Below are 18,526 nucleotides of genomic sequence, written 5' to 3'. Positions count from 1 at the left end.
TTAATTTTTCTTTACAAGGAAAACAAAGATCACACAAACATTTCCTTAATGTTCTTGCCCAAATTGAAAATTGATTTTTTCTCACAACTTCTTTAGACTGTACGCTACAGTATTGTCCACAACGTAAGAATATCTTACAAGCCCATCCAGACCAGGTTTCTAACCCGTGGCATCATAGCGTGCTATACTAACCACTACACCATGGAAGTTGGTATCTTTGGAAATAAGGCTTGCATTTCTTCCTCGTTGTGAATCACATTTCTTGCCTAGCTTCGAAATGCTGAACTCCTTCTTTACTGAATTATGGAACACCGTACATAAATTTTAATTTACGAGGAATGCCTATTTTGTTAGGTTAGGCCTGTTAGGTGTGGTTCTGTGAGCATAAATATCATTGACATGAACGTTGCATGTGGACAGTGTGCTACCAAACATGTTGTCACGTTGTTCTACGATATTTCAAATTTAAGATTTCTTCAATACAGAGCCTCCCGTGTATATTCGTGAGTTGCAGGCGGAAGGTTTAGCCTAGTGATCTAGAACAAGAAATGTGTGAAGTGTAGCAGACATATATATATTTTTTTAAATTTACACATGTTTCTTTTTGTTCGTTTGTGGATAAAGAAAATTGGTTACAATAAACGGTGAAAGTGATAATTTACCAATTTTGTTACGTTAGTACGGTTACTACTTTTTGTGATAGTAATTATGCGTTATCCTTCGATATCCATTGTTCATTTCTTGCATGTATGACGAAAATTTCTTCAAATAAGTGGCAAAAGTGGTCCAGGATGCTGAGGATTGGACATGCCGTGGTCACATTTTGAGGATATATCTTGCTTATCTGTGGTTTTTGCATGCTAAAATTATTTTCAGGCACCTTAAAACATCGAAATGTGTAGACCGGAAAGAAAAAAGGTTGGCATTTTCGAGGGTGTACAGTCAGTCATCAGCCCCCACAGCTTTTGTTTTGACACTTCAGGGTAACATATGCGCCATTCATCAAACATTTATTTTTAGTTTGATTAAAGATACAGTACTGCTTCACTATAGGGGTGACACCTATAAATCCATTTATTTCGCACTTTTTTTATATTGCTAACGTACTATTCTGCATTGTGGAACATTTCTTTAAGTGAAATAATGAATTTCTAACGAAAATAATGTCTATTTCTTACATTTACGAGTGAGTACTTACTGTTACTCGTTATGAGTGTGTTTTGTCAATTTATGCAGTGTTGCAAGCTTGTTCACCGGAAAATACCTACTTTCGTGCCCAGATTTGAAATTATGTTAATACCTTGCAAACCATTGATGTCAGCCCCACAAACCATTGACGTTAGCCCCACAAACTATTTTCTGTAAGGTTAGGTTAGGCAAGCATAGTTAAAAAAAAAATTGAAAAAATTAAAAATACTAGAAACGTCATGTTATAGTGAAAACACGGCGAGTTTGAAACACTGACTACGGGGTTTACGTCATCTAACACACGGAACATTGTGCTATCGTGCAGAAAGCAAATGGCAGCAACAGAAACAGCATGTTGGACAGAGATTTTCGCAGAAAACAACATGCATTCGCATTAAAATGGATCAAAACTACATTTACGAACTTACACAACGATACAGAAAATGATTTGCTTAAGCACTTTCTCCTGTAAAAAGTAAGAAATCCGTCACCCCTATAGTATAGTGTTACCAGAAAAACTAAACGGGGTGACCAGGTTGGAATTTTGATGCACCAGCCTGCTCTCTTTGTTGACAAAACCCATAATGCTCCTCCTATTTCTTCTTTATCTAGAGCTCAAGTTGTCACGGTAGGGTTTAGACTGGGCTACTGAGGTAGACCTGGTGCGTCTGAATTTTTGGCTCTGCTGTTTTTCATTGTGGAATTGTCTGATCCCGTTGCAGTATCACTGACAGAGATAATCTGAGGTTGAGGTTTCTCAATGTTTTTCAGTCACGCACACAGTCGTAATTATGTAGATAAAATACATTGCTGTTACTTCATTTCTTTTCATAGCTAGTATGATACAATTTACATACATTATATTTCTTGGAAGATATATATTGCAAATTTAAAACGATCCAACTGGACAACAATCAATGTAAATCACTATTCACTCCCCAATGTAACGGTTGTGCGCTTGCATCTGTTACGCGCTGAAAGGTAAGTTAATCATGGGGAATACCAACAATGATTAACGATTTCCTAAATGTATAAAGTTAAGATAATGGACAATTTCTTCAACACTAATACAGCTACAACATAAAAATAGAGTGCTAATTTACTCATAGTAACCAACAATTTTCAATCCTATTAAAATCTGTATGAAATAATTTGATCATCTACAACTATAATAGGAAAATGTATTCTAATTGCACTTTCTTACCGTCTTTTAGTAGTTGTCGCATTTCCTTGGTCCTTTGGAAATTAATTTCTTCAAGAAGTTGTTCTAAAATTGTCGTGGGTTTAACCACGGGACATTCGCTTCGCAACGCCATTTTTAGCAGATGACAACATAAATGTCAGACGAACGAAAACAAAAGCGATTCGCAAAGCAAACGAAAGATTAGGTAGAAAGTAAACTGTATTTTTAAATTAATTCATGCATTATAATATGTTCATTAGAGGCAACATTGTGTGAGGGATGCATTAGCGATGAATTTAGGAATAATGGGGAGTAAAAAATTACGATTGACTTGACTGAGATAGAGGATATATGGATCCATGTAATGCACAGATTACAATCAAATTTTCAGGATGGAAGCATAATAACAAAAATAGTCTGTGAACTGCGAGCAGAAGAATTTAAAATGGATCAGGAAAGTGATTCGTAAGTATTCGAAATACATTTTAAGTTTATAAGAGATTAAATATTGAATTGTGTTAGCTGCGTACGATGTATCAATTGTACACTAGATGTGTAATTACTGCCTGAAAGGCATGCATAATTTATAATTTGAAAAAGTAAAGTCACTCGCAGCAAGCGTAGCGTATTATGGTACACAATTCAGAAAGGTCAGAAAATTTGTACAAAAATAAACACACGTGTCAAATTTTTTGTCACCATATCTTACACATGCAACATTCAAGGGTAAATTTCGCGCAACCTTGTACCACAGAGCAGTGCTTTTACATTCATTGAATACCAACTATGTCAGTTTTCCTTCTTTTTTTTTTTTTCAATGCCTACATAAATATTCGCTTTCTAACGGATACATTTGTGGAAAACTCGGTAAAATTTTCGTTTCCCCAAAACGTATTTCTTCAATTTTACAGGAGAAAGTACTTACCGAAATGGGTTTATTTATGCTTTAGGAAGGTGTTGGAAGTTTGCTTTCACCTCGTTGAAATTTTTTTGCCGATAAATCATGTAATTTTCGACATTAATGTCACTCCGATGTACGAAAGCTGTTCCCTTGATGTCCGTCTACTACATGAACCAAATATTTGCGAGCGGTTCATGACGTAACAACCGGTCAGTGTTTCCAAATGCGCGGTTTTGTAACTGTGTAACAGTTCTAGAACGTAAATAAACGTGAGTTACTGTTCATCATTTCTGATTACGAACTTGCGACAACATGACGTGCACAGGATCAGTGGCGTGCTCAATGTGAGGTTGATGGGGGTTATAACCCCCCCCTTTCACCCAGTATCTCTAAGGCTATTTATGAATGGTTCGTGGGGCTATCCGTCAATGGTTCGTGGGGCTATTTATGAATGGTTTGTGGGGCTATTTATGAATGGTTCTTGGGGTTATTTATGAATGGTTCGTGGGGCTATCCGTCAATGGTTTGTGGGGCTATTTATGAATGGTTTGTGGGGCTATCCGTCAATGGTTCGTGGGGCTATTTATGAATGGTTCGTGGGGCTATATATGGATGGTTCGTGGGGCTATCCGTGAATGGTTCGCAAAAAATTTCTAATTTTGAAAAACAAATTTAACTATCTTTCCTAACCTAACAGAACCTAACCTAACCTTGCCGTGCATGGTTCGTGGGGCTATTTATGAATGGTTCGTGGGGCTATCCGTGAATGGTTCGTGGGGCTATTCGTGAATGGTTCGTGGGGCTATCCGTGAATGGTTTGTGGGGCTATTTATGAATAGTTCATGGGGCTATCCGTGAATGGTTCGTGGGGCTATTTATGAATGGTTCGTGGGGCTATCTGTGAATGGTTTGTGGGGCTATTTATGAATGGTTCGTGGGGTTTTCGAACCCGAAAAAAAAAAATATTTTGAAAAACAAATTTAACTGTTTCCTAACCTAACAGAACCTAACCTAACCTTGCCGTGCATGGTTCGTGGGGCTAATATTTGTGAATGGTTCGTGGGTCTATCCGTGCATGGTTTGTGGAGTTTTCGAACCTGGAATAAAATACAAAATCAGTAACACGAAAATAGGTATTTTTCTATGAAGGAGGTTGCAACACTGCATAACCACTGATCATGGACTACGCTAGTCAAGATTTCTCCGCCATATCGCGTGCAACGCAAGCGAAAGCGAACAAAATAAAAATACTCGATATTTCGAAAATTGAGATTATTTGCATGCAAAAAACGAAACGCGAAATAGAAGAATCCTTACGAATGCAGAATATGTAAGTATCAATGTGAAAAATACGAAAATAAGGGAATTAGAGACGTTTGGTGGTTACCGAAATTTTAATGAAAACTTTTTTTCCTGAATATAGGAAATTCTGAATAACGTCTGGAGTATGAGTGAAAAATAATGTTCCAAACATTGAACTGTTGGTAACACTTTACTATACCGGAGACGGATTTCTTCAAATTTACAGGAGAAAGTACGTACGCAAATCATTTTCTTAGCGTTGTTGATGTTCGGGAATGTAGTTTTGATCCATTTTAATGCGAATGCATGTGGTTTTCTACGAAAATCTATTTCAGACGCGCTATTGCTGCTGCCGCCATTTGCTTTCTGCACGAGAGCACAATACGCCGATGTTGTCCGTATATGCTAAATTGAACGAAAGTAGTGCTAATGGAACCTAACCTAACCTAGTAGGCATACCTCGTCCCCGTGATGGTTCGTGGGTCTATCGTGAATTTTTGGGCTAACGTCAATGGTTTTTGGGGCTACCGTTGGATGGTTTGTGGGAAATAAGGAACAACAGTAAGTACTCGTTAATGTAAGAAATAGACATTATTTTCGTTAGAAATTCATTATTTCACTTCAAGAAATGTTCTGCAATACAGAATAGTACGTTAGCAATGTAAAAAATTGTGAAATAAATCATTGATAGGTGTCTCCGGTATAGTAAAGTAGTACCAAACTGTTTATGAAACTGGAGTATGGAAAGAGATTTTTGTAGAAAACCACATGCATTCGCATTAAAATGGATGAAAACTACATTCCCGAACATCAACAGCGCTACAGAAAATGATTTGCGTAAGTACTTCCTCCTGTAAATTTGAAGAAATCTGTCTCATGTATAGTAAAGTGTTACCAAATACGGTTCCAAACATTGAACTGTTTATGAAAGTGGAACGCTCGCTGCAATACTGATTACTCGCGTAGTTCCTCCTGCCGAAATGGGAAGAAAATTCAGTTCTCCTGTAGCTACCATGTATTTCCCCTTTGTTTGATTTGCATTCCTACAAAGCAAAATTAAATATGAATATCATAGAACAACGTGACAACATGTTTGATAGCACACTTTCCACTCGCAACGTTCACCTCAACGATAAAATGCTCAGAGAACCAATCCTAACAGGCCTAACCTAACAACGTAGTCATTCCTCGTGCATGGCATCCTAAGTCATATCACATAAAGTCGCTAATTATTCGCTTATAAGGCATCTCCGGACACTAAAAGCAACGAGAAATGTTCACATGAATGACAATCTTGTCAACTCACTAAAAATTTTCAAGTTTCTTGTGGGTGTACGGAAGGTCACCATCACCGAAAACTGTAAATATGCACAAGAAAAAGGGTTGATCTTACTGCTACAAATGTTTCATTTCATACTTGAAGGTTATGCATGCCATATGTGTATTTGGGTTCTTGGTGAGAGCATTGTTTGGTTGAGTGTGGTTTCAGGTCCACTTTATATACAGAAAAGCTAATTGTGACTGGACCAATAGTTTAAAGTGAGATCCAATCACTATGTGCCTCAACCGGTATATCGGAGACACATTTCTTCATTTTTACAGAAGAAACTACTTACGGGAAATGAGTTTCTCAGTACTACTTTCGTATAGGTGAAACACCTAGAAATAATTTATTTCGCACTTTTTTACATTCCTAACGTACTATTCTGCATTGTGTTACATTTCTTTCAGAGTAATAATGAGTTTCTAATGAAAATAATGTCTATTTCTTACATTTCCGGGTACTTACTGTTCTTCGTTATTTCGATTCTGTAACACAATATGGTGATAGCTTACTGGTTCATCGCACGTTGTGCCAGTGTTTTGTCGATTTGGAGTGTGTCTGCAGTGTTGCAACCTTGTTTACCGAAAAATACCTACTTTCGTGCCCGGATTTGAAATTATGCTAATACCTCGCAAACCATTGACGTTAGACCCATAAACACTTTCCCGTAAGGTTAGGTTAGGCAAGCATAGTTTAAAAAATTTAAAAAAAAAATTAAAATACTCGACACGACATGTTATAGTGAAAACACGGCGAGGTTTGAAACACTTACTGGGGGTTACGTCATGTAACACACGGAACATCGTGCTGTCATGCAGAAAGCAAATGGCAGTAGCAGCAATAACGTGTCGGAGAGATATTTTCACAGATAAACACATGATTTCGCATTAAAATTGACCAAAACTACAGTCCCGAACTGCAACAACGTTAAAGAAAATGATTTGCGTAAGTACTTTCTTATGTAAAAAGTAAGAAATCCGTTTCCGCTATACAAAAGTGTTACCAGTTTCTCTAAGGTTTCCAACGTTCGTCGAGGTCTTTTCTTTCATCGTGGAATCTTTTTGACTAGGAAATCATGTATTTTTCAAGAGAAATATCTCACCGTCGCACAATTGCCATTGCTTTCATTTGCTAACCGGATCCTGCGTACGTTTCATGACGTAACCCCCTGTCAGTGTTTTTTTTTTTTTAACTATGCTTGCCTAACCAAACCTAACTTAACCTTATTGGAAATGGTTCATGGGGCTATAGCCGTGCATAATGTACAATTTGCACATCTGACGAACACGATAGTAGGTATTTTACAGTGAAGAAGGTTGGAAACACTGCATACCCACTACGGTAGTCAAGTTTTGCGTGCCATATTGTGTGTTACGCAAGCGAAAAAAGGAAAAAATTACTCTCTATGTGAAAAATTGTGTTTGTTTTTGTGTAAAAAGCATAATTGCACCTTGAACTATGTTCTGCAATACACAATTCGTAAGTACGAACCATGCGAAACACAAAATATCCGATTTTAATGTGTCTTCGATATACAGAACTGTTACCGCCTCAATTTTGCATTGAACTTGGATCCCTTGATTGTGAAAATATTGGTGCCCGATTAATTCTTCAGGAGCCACATCAGGTTCATACTTAAGCAAGTATGAATAGTTATTTTATATGATTTGTTTTAATGATGATATATAGAGACATTGCTTTCCAATATATTTCTGTTAGCTTTTATTGAATCATTTGTACTAATACATTGTAGGAAAATAAATCTTCTATGTGGTTTGGTGTGACTTGATTCACAGATAACGTTATTTTAATCTTATACCAAGTTTCATTCAAATCTGAATCATGCCTTTGGTGATTTGACACGGAATCAGTCTTTCCTCATCAACAGAAAAGTAGAAAAATATATGAAGAGCATACAGTCCTGTATTAATACAAGAATGACAATAATTTGTATTTATTGCAAATTTGTTGGAATTGGAGTGCAGTGTCAAATTGTGCTTTACTATGTAGTAAATTATTTAAATTCTAAAAAATATGCTTTGTTACAAGTAGTGGTATGTTTTTTGATAGTTACATTGCTTTAGACTCTATATGTATCTTCTCTACTTCCAAAGGTACACGAATGACAGTAGTTATTCTGAAGTACACAACTGCAATCCTACCCTTCCAAATGAGATGAAGCAGGATGATGTAGACAAGATGAAGGGCGATGCGATTGGAGATACTTTGTATAGTGAAAGATGGGTGCTGAAAACTCTTATGAAATTCACACAGGTTAGATAAGTAGCCATGTTCTTTTTCCGTACAGTGGATGCATGCTATTTTAATTAGCTTGAGTCATATTCTTTATGAGAGATCTGTCCCAGTTTGTTACTAAATTGTTACCAATTTCTTCTACAGATGCTTTTTGTGATCAACATAATTGAAAATATAACATATTTTAAGTTTTTTGCACAGCCACATTAGATTTAAATACATGCGTGGGAGATTTAATGGTGACAACTATTTTTTTTACAGATGATACAAAAAAGATGCCTCTGAAACTTTTTACAGCCCTTCATGTAGTCACCAGCACAGTCACCGTAATTGCCAGCAATGTGGAAGTCGTAGTATACCTGTAGCAGCCAGGGGCGTGCCGTGGCCTTTCATGATAGGCAAACGATGGGTTAATTTTTTGTTTCAGTTAATTATAACAATTTCAAATATAATATAGGCCTACACACATCCCTACTTACAATAATGTTCATAATGGTGAAGTATCGGGCTTGAGTGTGTGAAGTGCATACATATCGTAAAATCAAATCTTCGCTGCACGGTTTATAAAAAAGAAAAACAGCCTTTCGATATAAACTTGTAAATTTCAACCATGAAGAAAATAATGATTTACTTGATATTTGAGGGCAACTGTAAATTAAATTACGTTCTTTTTTAACCCTGAAAATAATAAACATCCTATTAGCATAAAGTTTCGATCTTAAATAAACGGACGGGTTTCGGTTTCTTACTTATTTCTTATAAATAGCATACGACTGGTGATCACTGGCTAATTTCATAATGTAATTTGTTGATTAGTATAGAGTTTCAAACATGAAATCGTACCGCGTTATGTGGTGCTACGGATGCACACAAAATTCTGTAAGTTAGCAACACTTGTGGCCAGTGTAGACGAATTCTTTCCAACACCCTTGCCAAAGACAGATGCAGTCTTGGTGTTGCTTGCCCTTGGCATTTTTTCTTCGTAAATGGGGATGGACAGTGTCCATGCAAGAACTGCATAAGTCACTCGAAAAGCGTGGAGAAAGGCGAGCAGTCCTCCTCTTCTAATGCGGTCAGTCGTGCCGCATCGCCCAGCGTCGTCAAGGGTGTAGCCGGTTTATGTTTCAAGCCAAAAGAACATAAAATAGAGGAAATTAAAATAAATTCTGCAATGTAATTATCTTATAGTAAATAAATTCCATTCTAATGTGTATAAAGGCATTGAAAAAACACGAACTTAAGATATCATAAGTGTTTTAATAAACAATGCAAGCGGCGCTTGCCCCGCCTTTCCTTACCGCACGCTTCTGGTAGCAGCACTTGTTCTGTTGATGGTTCGAATGAAGCTTTCTATTGCCTGAAAAATATCTGAAACAGCTCAGAACGAAAGCCACAAAGTGGTTCTTTCATCATAGGGATCAAATCAAAGTCACAGGGGCTGGTAGACAGTGGCGAAGCATGGTGTCGCTGGAAGGGTAGGCACAGGTGTGTGAGTTCGTGTTGTTATGGGTGAGATTTTTTTAAAATATAAAAAAATAACCTTTAAAGTTATTTTTGAAGAGGTAACAACTTATTCTTGCATCTATGAATGTACCTGAATAGTAACGCTTGATGTGTGCTAACTCGTAAATCTTATTTCTTAGTTTTATTGTAAATTGATGCTTTAGATGTAATTCGAGTGGCAGTCCTCAATGTTCCGATGCCCCTTCTTTCTTCCTATGCCCAGTAATAGGCTTTTATGCTTGTTGTTGCAGCATTCCAGAGTAATACAAGTCATTATTCCCCTTTCTCACTTCACGCTCACAACAATGAAATCCGACCCCCGTGGCGGAGTGGTTAGTACATCGTGCTACAACGCCAGGGGTCCTGGGTTCGAATCTCTACCTGCGCATGGGTATTTCTGGTCATTTCATCATATTAACACTCTTCCCCATCTTCGCAAATTAGCCAAAAGTGGCACAAAAAGTGAAGTAAAAAAATCAATCAAAGAACAATAAAAAAATAAATGAGCGAAAAGAGAAAACGATAAAATATAACAAAAAAAACAACGCAACAGGAGTAAATCGAGAAACTAACGAAAACGCAAAACACTGGGATAGAATCATTTTTTCGCTCTCGGAACAAGTTGTCTTTGCCATTCTACCCTCACCTTCCCTTTCCCCTCGTCGGACACCCCGCGCTGGACAAGAAACAGATGTGAAGCCCAGTTTGTACCGTGTGTCCAGCGTTGCCAACCTCCCAATCAGAAAAAGTGTGCTGATTAAACTCTCAAATTTTGCTAAATGCAACTAAATTGTGCTCGGATGGCTTAGGTCTTTAGTTCATTTTATGCATTTATTTTGGGGGCAGTTGTGATGTGAACATGCGTTGTTTATTTGTTAAACAATATTGGTAATTTCCTCCATTAAATTAGTTACAATGGTTTAACCAATATAACTAGTTCAATATAACGCTTGAAAAAGTTTAAGAAAATTCGACGACTACAAAAGGTGGCGGCTTATTTTATCTCTGACCCCAACTTTCTAGCATTTTCCTTTAATAAAATGTTCCTCTTGAGCTAAGTAAGGAAGGATAAAGAAAAGATGAAAAGAAGACTGTGGACCAGATGTAGCTGGATCGGCATGCTACCTTTTGTTTGAAATAAATAAAAATTGCGATTTTTTTAAAATTTATTTTTTCAAAATATATTCCTCTGAATTCAATTTATCTGTCTCCCAGGGGTGCATATTTATAGATGATGCTATATTTTACCATTATTCCAAACACAGGGTGCTTGGTGCCAGTGAAGTTTAAATTGTATTACGTTTAGCACAATTATGCTATAGTTGGCATCACTGCGTGAGGCAGTACTCGCTGTGTCCATTTCAGGCGAACGGCCCCTGAAATTATGCTTTCCCGCATGGATATCACAGAATGTTATGAGACCAGCTGAGGCCCTTGGAGAAGTGGCTCAACATGCGACGATATAGTCTCTGGCAGGGATGGAAATTATCGTAAGGCCTAGAATTTCAGTTTTCTTGTATTAAGGCGTTGTTTAATGAAATTATAAGTAATAAAATAATCCGTAATAGCCAATTATATTAGGGTAGGCCCAGCCTCCGGGCCTCTTATGATGTTTCGCCACTGCTGGTAGAACACCTGCAAGACCCATTGAGCTAACAAATCAGCCACAGGTCATGCTAATGTACTCGAGCATTGTCCTGCAAAATGAAGGGAGGATTCAGCAGAAAGTGTCGCCTCTTCTTTCACAATGCAGATTGCAGGTTATGTTCCAAAAATGAACAGTAATACTGCACGTTGACGGTCTGTTCTTGAGGTACGGTATGCATTATGATAACACCATCACAGTCATACACAAGAATCATCATAACTTTCACGTTAGTGGGGTTCTGACCACAACTACACAACTCCAACGATATACTATTCCTCTTGTCACTGCTCATGCACCTAGTGTTGGAAAGTAGAGGCACATATTTTTGGTAAATATAAAAGCAACATTTCTGTACAAAACAGAGTCAATTTCGGGTTCAAAAGCGGTAAATAAAATGAAATTTCACTGTTATAGCGTTGAAAAAGGAGCATATAAAATGACATTTTGGTTTTAAAAATGTGAATATAATCTCAAATTTGATTTAAAAACTGCACTATTACACAAAATAAACAGCACATTAAATCATTACCAGAATATTAAGTTTATTCCTGTATAAAGGGGTCTATTTTTGCTTCTCAAATGTTTGCAGCAGAATTAATCAATTTTCCGTGAATTGCATAACGCACAGGATACTTCAGAAAGTGTCGCGTCAATATATAAACGGTAAATTTCGTGTTTAAGAGTCTATTTTGCATTTTGCAGTTCATTTCACATCATTTCGTGACACCTCACACTTTTCAGAAACATGAAAAATTAACATTACAATGTGTTATTTCACATTTCGTGTTTTCGTCAAAAACGAAATATGCATGCCTCTAGGTGTAAGTGTTAAGCACTAGTTTAGTTTTATGGCATATATATATATACAACAGTGTTGCCACTATTAAATCTCCAATCCATGAATTTTAAGATTCAAGTTACAGTTGAAACGCCTCTGTGGGGGAGAAAAGCATTTTGCAATTGTTCCGGCAGTGTTGAAGAAGTGGAGACACTCACCATAATATTATTTTATTACAAAGTTAATAGTTAATATTTAGATGTTAGTAACCTAATCATAGTCTACTTGATAGTCCAATCTAGTCACCTAAGTTCTATCATAATGTTGATATCTAAGATTCCAATTACCAGACTTGGGTTGTAACTTTCCCTTCAGAGTTCAGAAACACAGACTGTAACAGCACGGGCAGCATTTCTGTTCATGCGAATCTCTGAAATGTAAAGTATTTGTAGTTTATTGTTAACCTTTGTGTCACCTTGCCTAATTACTAAGCCTGCCAATCAGAAGTCTCGTGGTTCCAATTTTGGTAGCTATTTTTCCTAATTCTAGGAAGAAGACCTCTCTAGGTACATCTATTCTAGATGTTGGTATCAGCTGATAATTCCCCATGACCAGGTATTTAAAATACGTACACAGGGGATCCTTAATTTTATGTTTTTCAACTTAAAATGTGTAAGAATGTAAAGTCAGGGAAAATTTTACAGCATTTTGCTGCATTGAATGTATAATAGGGCAAAATGTAAAATGCAGGAACGTAATACTGGGGTTCCACTGTTCCCAACATAACCCCATCTAACCATAAGTAGAATACCATTCAAAACTAATACAAATTTACTGTGCTTTGTATTCCCACATTTATTTATCCTTTGTGTTTTCAATTAGAGTGTAGTCTCGTAAGAACAATGTTATTTTGAGGAACAATTTTATTTGTAATAATTAAGGCCCAGATTTTTATGTAGGCAAGCATGTGAAATTTTGTACCTAAATATGTAGAATAAATTGGTGAAATATGTAAAAATTTGCAAGCATATTTAAATATCTAATATGCCTATTCTTTCCCATTTCTGTGCTTTTTTTAGGTTTCTGGCAGGACAAAATGTAATTATACTAAATTAATTTCTTAGTATTAGTGTATTTTAAGAAGTTTCTTGAACTAATAAAATTGTAGTGTGCTAAATTACATTGGAAAATTTGTAATCTGATAATGTGAATGACAACAGTTTTGAGTACAGTGTTGTCAGATGCAATCAAATTTGTACAATGCTGAAGAATATTCTCACTGAATGCACAAAATAGTTTGTCAGGCAAGAAATAAAATGTATATTTAATGCAACAATACAGTATTTCTTAAATAAATTAAAAGTGTTTCTGTTTCAGTACATACCATGTTAACTCTTTCCCTGGTGGCAAGGTTAAGGTGTACGAACCTGTTGTCTCTATCCTGGCAGGAAATTTAAACAAAATTAACCTGAAAGACAGTTTTATTTTTTTTGTTTGGCAACAGCAAGAAATATGAAAGATTTTGTTATACAAAGTGTAAATGTCAGTAGAGGATCAATGAAAGCATATACGAGGTGTAGCTAGAAAAAAAAAACAGACTTGCTACAGAATCTTTTATTGGTTATTTTGTACAATACGAACATTATCCCCTTCAAAGTACTCCCCTGCACTATCGATACACCGCTCCATACGAATCTTCCATTGCTGGAAGCAATGCTGGAAATCATTTTCTGAAACCATGTTCATGACCTCCGTCGCTTTTGTTTTCACAGATTCTATGGACGTAAATCTGGTTCCTTTCAGTGCTGATTTGATCTTTGGGAATAAAAAAAGGTCGCACAGAGAGATATCCAGCGAATAGGGTGGATGTTCTAACACTAGGATCCCATGCTTGGCCAAAAGAGCCTTGACTTACAATGCCGTGTGGACAGGAGCATTGTCCTGATGAAGAATCCATGACTTGCTTTTCCACAAATCAGGCCGTCATCTTCTTACTCGCTCAGAAAGTGTCGTCAGCCCCGTAATTTAGTAATGTTGGTTGTTTTGCAATAGCTCGAATACTCAAGCGACGATCTTTTCGAATCAATTCACTGACATTTGCAATGTTTAATTCCATTTTTGACGTGCGAGGCCATCCAGGACGCAAGTCGTCCGCGATCACTTCTCGGCCCTCTTTAAACCTTTGAAACTACTCAAACACTTGCGTGCGTGATAAACACTCATCTCCATATACTTCCTTCAACAAATCATAAGTTTCTGTGGCGGACTTTGACGTGCTTGTCGTTTGTCGACAGCAACATCATTCCAGTTTTTTCTAACCACACCTCGTATTTATAATGTAATAGTTTCAGCATTTTTGTAGTTAGTAAACTAAAAGTTCACAAACTAGTCCATGTTCCACAGAGAGAAGAAAAAGGGTTCAGCTATGAGAAAATGTAGTGTGTGCTCGAAAGATGGCATTAGAAGGGAGACAAGTGTTATGTGTTCAAGTTGTGGTGTAGCACTTTATAAAATTCCATGTTTCCATGATTATCACACAAAGCAAAATTAATTTCTCCATGCAATGTGTGTATTATGCGCTGGGGGTAAGATCACAGTATCTTCACTATCACTTTCATCTGTTCCATTGGAAGATATTACATCTTGAATTTCATCAAGTTAGGGAACATAGATTTCATTTTCACTTTCTTCATCAGCACAAATTTAATTCACTGCTCTTTCAAAATCCTGCAACGTGATTTCCTGAATTCCCTTTTGAGATGCCATTCGGTCTGCCTCAAACACACGGAGCTCTGGAACACAATGACAACAATGGGGATAAAAATAGACTTGCACCTTACAAAACAATGACTCAAACATTTCCAAGGTCGACAGGTGGCCTCCCTGATGGCACAGTTGTTGCGTCGCCACCTTGTAATCAAGAGGTCCCGGGTTCGATACCTGATGGAGGCACAAGTGGTTCGGATCCCACTTAAACTGTAGGTCCAGTCCCGATTAGCCTTACTGTGCATAAAGTGGACTTAAAACACCAAATCAATCAACCAAGGTCAAGAGCTATCTTCCCTCAATACTTGCGAAAGATTTCGCAGTCACATGTTCAGCTGCTAGGCGGCAGGATAGCTCAGATGAAGCACATGTGCCTGGGCGTGAAAACACACCAGAGAAAGGTTGGATTCTCTTCGGCATGAAAACACGCCAGGGAAAGTGAACCACTAAATACATTTTGAGAGATATTTTTATTTTTGGCTTTTCATTGTGGAGAAATCAAAGTTTGAATGTTTGTCCCACAATTATAGCTCCTTAATTAAAAATTAGAACGATGGCCCAAATTATGCATTTTATGTAAACAGGAAATATGTAATTATACGTAACATGAAATTTACATATATGGTTCCTAACATCATATTTTGCCTTGGCTGTATACAATGGAAAAAGTGTATTATATAGAGGAGCAAAAAAGTTAATCTCCTTGCACAGGTAAAGTTCCTTGCGAATTTTTTTTTTATTTTGTGATTAATTTAACTGCATTTACTGAACCCATCATGAAATCAGTCTCCTTGATTTACTTAAGCATTAAATTCAAAAGTTGTGTTAGTTTTCTAAAGACAGCAAAACATATTTTGCAGGAGTATGGTAAGTACTGCCAGGATGAAGTCATGGAACTGGAAGATGAGTTGGAAGCTGATCTCTGTCTGCTGTGGGACATGACTATTGAGCGTGATGTGGACAAGGTGTTGATGGATCATAATATTCTACAGCTAATTACTGAAGTTGTAAGAGAGAGTTCATCACCAAGGTTGACGGTAAGTATGTTTGATTTAATTTGATTTGATTTGCTTTATTTTACTTCGCTTTTGTGCCACTTTTGGCTAATTTGCGAAGATAGGGATGAGTGATGATATGATGAAATTGATGAATGGACATTCACATTCAAACCCAGGACCCCTGGCATCATAGTGCAATGTGCTAACCACTCCTCCACAGGGATTAAGTAAGTTTACTCACTCCAAACACCTCCTGTATCAAGAACACAATTTACAGTCATTTGTGATTCAGTTACTTTTGTTCATGTTTTTTTCAGTCAAGCCTGAAAAAATGTGTAAAAATGAACAGCACAACAATTGTCATTTATATTATTCTTGCTTGAAGCTATTCTTACACCCTTCTTTAATGTCTCTTTGAACTTTATTCTTAGTGTTCATTAGGAATCAACCATTTTTTTCAGGTACAGTAAAACCTCATTAATCCAGACTAAAGGGGGGGGGGGAAGTTGACCAGATTAACTGAAATAACCTAAAAGAACAGTAGAAAGTGCATTAAAACTCCTTTTTTGCAACAAAACACGTTTATTATGGGGTAAAGGTCATAGGCTTAAATGCACTATACAGTAAAGTAAAATGTAAAGCAAAACTGTGCAGTACGTACATAAGCGATTCCCATATTATGATGATGTGCCCGACGGACCTGGCTCTGCATCACTCGAAACTCTTGCTGTGGAAGTTGATTGTTGACTTCTAGCCACATTTAAAACCTGCTTTTTTTTTGGCCTTTTTCCTGTGGATTAAGCTAAGTCCGGATTAACGAGGTTTTACTGTATTTATTGTTGTTTTTTGTTTGAATATTTTGAGAAAAACCTGAATTTTCTGAATGTTAGTGACATTATAGTTATACACTAGCATGCAGTGTTAATTGTACGTTATCAATTGTCTAGTACTTAAAGCTATACTTATCCTAACACTATGTTTCGAGAGAGCACCTCTTGTCTTGCCTTCATGTGAGAGTTCTTTATGCTACTGTTTATAATTTTTGTGGAGAGGGGAACATTTGCTGGAATTCTACACTAGTATGACTTATAGGGTTTTGGGTCATTGCTATGAAGGCTGTTTCTTTGAAGCTCTCCTTAACCGGCTGCCCTGCATTTTTCTACCCCTGTGTAACATAACTGGGGCATTCCATTATCACAGGTGGGATGCACAGACTACATTTCTGACATTAAAGTAATAAAAGAAAGAAAAGAAAAGGGCAATCAAACAGGAATTGAACCCAGAACCTTCAGCATGTGAAAATGATACGCTACCACCGGGCTGCTTGTCACTCGGATAATATATTCACCTTATGAGAAGAGGCACTTGGAAATATTCAAAACTTTGACGTTCTTTTTCTCGTAATTGGCTGGATAGTGCATGCTAGTACTTTGGCCTATAGGGTACCCTACCACTACATGAAACCCCGTTCCAAACTCAATTTCCCAAACCGTGGCCTCTCCTTGTTAGTAGTGAAAATGTTGTAGGAAATTCTGAAATTAAGTGTTTATGGCATTTTTCAGGATTGGAAACTGTATACACATTTTACCTTTCTTCCAAGTTTGTTTCTTTTTCTGAATATTTTGAATAACATTGCTGCCTTATTGTATTTTTTGCCAATATAAACATGCAAATTTGAAATAATTAGAGTTAATTAGTAGTATATTAAATCATTACATACACGTTGGCTACTCACCGGGAATTCCTGGAATTCTGCATGAATTTTTGGGTCAGGGAATTCTTTGTGAATTCTACATAAATTTTTATTAATCCGAGTCCTATTTGAATTTATACATATTTATAAATGCTCTTGAGGCAAGTTTTTCACAGTATAGGTTATATTTTTATCGTGGAAGGAAACGAAAGCTATGGGGAAAATACGAGGGCTATCCAGAAAGTCACTCATGTTTCAGCAGGGTGCCGCTAGGTGTGGGGCGAGCGCCGCCATTTTGTGCAGGGACTTCTGCTCTGTTCATAATACATTGTTAACATGAATGCTCTGATTGAAAATCCCGCCAGTTGTGAAGTGATGTCGGTCATAAGATTTTTGTTGGCGAAAGACACTAAACAGATTGACATTGATCGACAACTGTGTGAAGTTTACGATAAAGATGTGATGCGTGAAAGTTGAGTTAGGCGTTGGTGCCTCATGTTTAAAGATGGCCGCACAAATGTTCACGATGAAGACCTAAGTGGGCAAGCATTGTGACATGAACTGGTCACAAAAATCAATGACAAGATTCGTGAAAATCGCCATTTTACGATAACAGAGCTCATTGGGAGGTTTTCGACCATCTGCCATATAGCCCGGATCTCACACCAAGTGACTACCACTTGTTTCCCCACATGAAGACGTGGCTAGCAACGCAGCACTTTGATGACGATGCAGAACTTCAGGCTGGTGTGCAGAAATGGTTGAAGTCTCAGGAGCCAACTTCTTATGACAATGGACTTTGTAAGCTTGTTCATTGCTATGATAAGTGCGTAAACTTGTATGGCGACTATGTCGAAATGTAGTGTAAGAGTGTCGCTTCAAAATGAATATAATAAAAAATGTCTTATTTTTATTCCAAAACGTGAGTTACTTTCTGGATAGCCCTCGTAAAACAGAATTCTCCTCAATCCGTTTACTTTTTTAGT

The 18,526-nt window shown here is 37.1% G+C and overlaps 2 protein-coding genes across 7 annotated transcripts in view; one reads left to right on the top strand and one right to left on the bottom strand.

Annotated features, from left to right (window-relative positions):
• Positions 1–2,733, bottom strand: part of LOC145997269 (uncharacterized protein KIAA0930 homolog) — a 44,675-nt gene extending 41,942 nt beyond the window's left edge. For 2 of the 5 annotated variants that reach the window (XM_083134141.1, XM_083134143.1), the window contains exon 1: positions 2,393–2,733. In XM_083134141.1, coding sequence (XP_082990267.1) covers positions 2,393–2,504 — 112 coding nt within the window. In that variant the 5' untranslated portion in view covers positions 2,505–2,733. The remainder of the gene's footprint in view (positions 1–2,392) is intronic. The other 3 variants (XM_083134142.1, XM_083134138.1, XM_083134139.1) reach the window with 2 other exon arrangements.
• LOC145997270 (protein saal1) overlaps positions 2,658–18,526 on the top strand; it is a 41,274-nt gene continuing 25,405 nt past the window's right edge. For both annotated transcript variants that reach the window (XM_083134144.1, XM_083134145.1), the window contains exons 1-3: positions 2,658–2,836; positions 8,013–8,172; positions 15,710–15,886. In XM_083134144.1, coding sequence (XP_082990270.1) covers positions 2,736–2,836; positions 8,013–8,172; positions 15,710–15,886 — 438 coding nt within the window. In that variant the 5' untranslated portion in view covers positions 2,658–2,735. The remainder of the gene's footprint in view (positions 2,837–8,012; positions 8,173–15,709; positions 15,887–18,526) is intronic.

This window comes from Lepisma saccharinum, chromosome 13, assembly GCF_977018435.1.
Source record: "Lepisma saccharinum chromosome 13, izLepSacc3.1, whole genome shotgun sequence".
NCBI classification, from domain to species: Eukaryota; Metazoa; Arthropoda; class Insecta; order Zygentoma; family Lepismatidae; genus Lepisma; species Lepisma saccharinum.
The sequence above is the reverse complement of the archived record's forward strand: the minus strand, read 5'-3'. Positions and strand labels throughout refer to the sequence as shown.